Here is a 792-nt window from a genome sequence, read left to right as displayed (position 1 = left end):
TGAACAGCCCCAACTCTCTCAGCCTCTCCTCATCGCAGAGGTGCTCCAGCCCTCGCATCATCCTCGTGGCTCTCCTCTGGACACACTCCGGCAGCTCCACGTCCTTCTGATGTTGGGGACTCCAGAGCTGGAGGCACTACTCCAGTTGGGGTCTCACCAGAGCGGAGTAGAGGGGCAGAATCCCCTCCCTCGCCCTGCTGGCCACGCTTCTTCTGATCCAGCCCAGGGTACGGTTGACCTTTTGGGCCACGATCGCGCGTTGACGGCTCATGTTGAGCTTCTGGTCAACCAGCACCCCCAGTTCCTCCTCCTCAGGGCTGCTCTCCAGCCGTTCCCCACCCAGCCCGGACTTGTGCTTGGGATCGCCCCGACCCAGACGTAGGACCTTGAACTTCATGAGGTCGGTTTGCACGCACCTCTCCAGCCCGTCCAGGTCCCTCTGGACAGCATCCCTCCCTCCCCTCCAGCGTGTCCACCTCGCCACACAGCTTGGGATCGTCGGCAAACTCGCCGAGGGTGCGCTCAACCCCACCGTCCACGTCACCAACAAAGAACAGCACTGGTCCCAGTACCGACCCCCGAGGAACACCACTCATCACTGCTCTCCACTTGGACATGCAACCGTTGACCGCAACTCTTTGAGTGCGGCCAGTTTTTTATCCACCGAGCGGTCCACTTATCACATCCGCAGGGATGGGAAAAAAGTGGAAAAAAACCCCCTTTTCTCCCCACCTCTGACCCAAATCCTTTGTCCGGCGTGGGCGAAAACGCCGCGGATGGCTTGTGAGCCGG

At 60.6% G+C, this 792-nt stretch overlaps 1 protein-coding gene across 1 annotated transcript in view; it reads right to left on the bottom strand.

Annotated features, from left to right (window-relative positions):
* Positions 1-792, bottom strand: part of DPF2 (D4, zinc and double PHD fingers family 2) — a gene marked incomplete at its 3' end in the record, with an annotated part of 12,967 nt that overhangs the window by 4,134 nt on the left and 8,041 nt on the right. Inside the window, 1 exon segment of the mRNA XM_009890004.1 lies at positions 477-559. Within this exon segment, the coding sequence (XP_009888306.1) occupies positions 477-559 (83 nt within the window).

This window comes from Charadrius vociferus, unplaced genomic scaffold (genome assembly GCF_000708025.1).
Source record: "Charadrius vociferus isolate BGI_N301 unplaced genomic scaffold, ASM70802v2 scaffold1548, whole genome shotgun sequence".
Lineage (NCBI taxonomy): Eukaryota > Metazoa > Chordata > Aves > Charadriiformes > Charadriidae > Charadrius > Charadrius vociferus.
The sequence above is the reverse complement of the archived record's forward strand: the minus strand, read 5'-3'. Positions and strand labels throughout refer to the sequence as shown.